The 616-nt window shown below is 76.8% G+C and overlaps 1 protein-coding gene across 1 annotated transcript in view; it reads right to left on the minus strand.

The window, feature by feature from the left end:
- SNX18 (sorting nexin 18) overlaps nucleotides 1–457 on the minus strand; it is a 25,302-nt gene extending 24,845 nt beyond the window's left edge. Inside the window, exon 1 of the mRNA XM_008589198.1 lies at nucleotides 9–457. Coding sequence (XP_008587420.1) covers nucleotides 9–440 — 432 coding nt within the window. The 5' untranslated portion in view covers nucleotides 441–457. The remainder of the gene's footprint in view (nucleotides 1–8) is intronic.
- Nucleotides 458–616: the final 159 nt, after the last annotated feature.

Genomic DNA, 616 nt, shown 5'->3' on the forward strand with positions numbered 1-616 from the left:
GGGCTGGCCTGGTAGCCGCCGTAGAGCGGCTGCGGCGACGGCTGCAGGGCGCCCCCGCCGTACGGGAAACCGGCGCCCGGCGGCTGGAAGGTGCTCGGCGGCGGCGCCTGCTGAGGTTGCAGCAGCGGTTGGAAGGTATCGGGCGGCTTGAAGGAGGCGGGCGGCGCGGCGGGCAGGGGATCGAAGCCGCCGGGGGGCACGTTGGCGTAGCGGGCCGGGGCGCCCGGGCCGCCGTCACCCGCCGGGCCGGGCTCGGGGACACGGATCACCTGCACATACGAAGCCGGGAAGAGGCCGCGGTCGCCGCGGCTGTTGACCCCCTCGAGCCAGCCCTCGATGTCCTGCTCGCTGCACAGGCTCAGCACCTCGTGCTCCCGCAGCGAGATCTCACCCGGGTTCTCCGATCTGAAGTCGTACAGCGCCCGGGCGCGCAGCGCCATGGTCCCGGCGCCCTGAACCCTGGAGCGCGTACTAGACCCCGAAGGCAGCGCGCACCCCGCAGCCCCTGCCCTCCGGTCGCGCCCTCCGCGCCGCTCCGCTCTCAGCGCCGACTGCGGGGCTGGGACGCCGCCGCAGCCGGACGGGGCGGGAGGCCCGCGCCCCCCCCCCCCCCCCC

The sequence above is a fragment of the Galeopterus variegatus genome, unplaced genomic scaffold (assembly GCF_000696425.1).
Source record: "Galeopterus variegatus unplaced genomic scaffold, G_variegatus-3.0.2 Scaffold5290, whole genome shotgun sequence".
Classification (NCBI taxonomy): domain Eukaryota; kingdom Metazoa; phylum Chordata; class Mammalia; order Dermoptera; family Cynocephalidae; genus Galeopterus; species Galeopterus variegatus.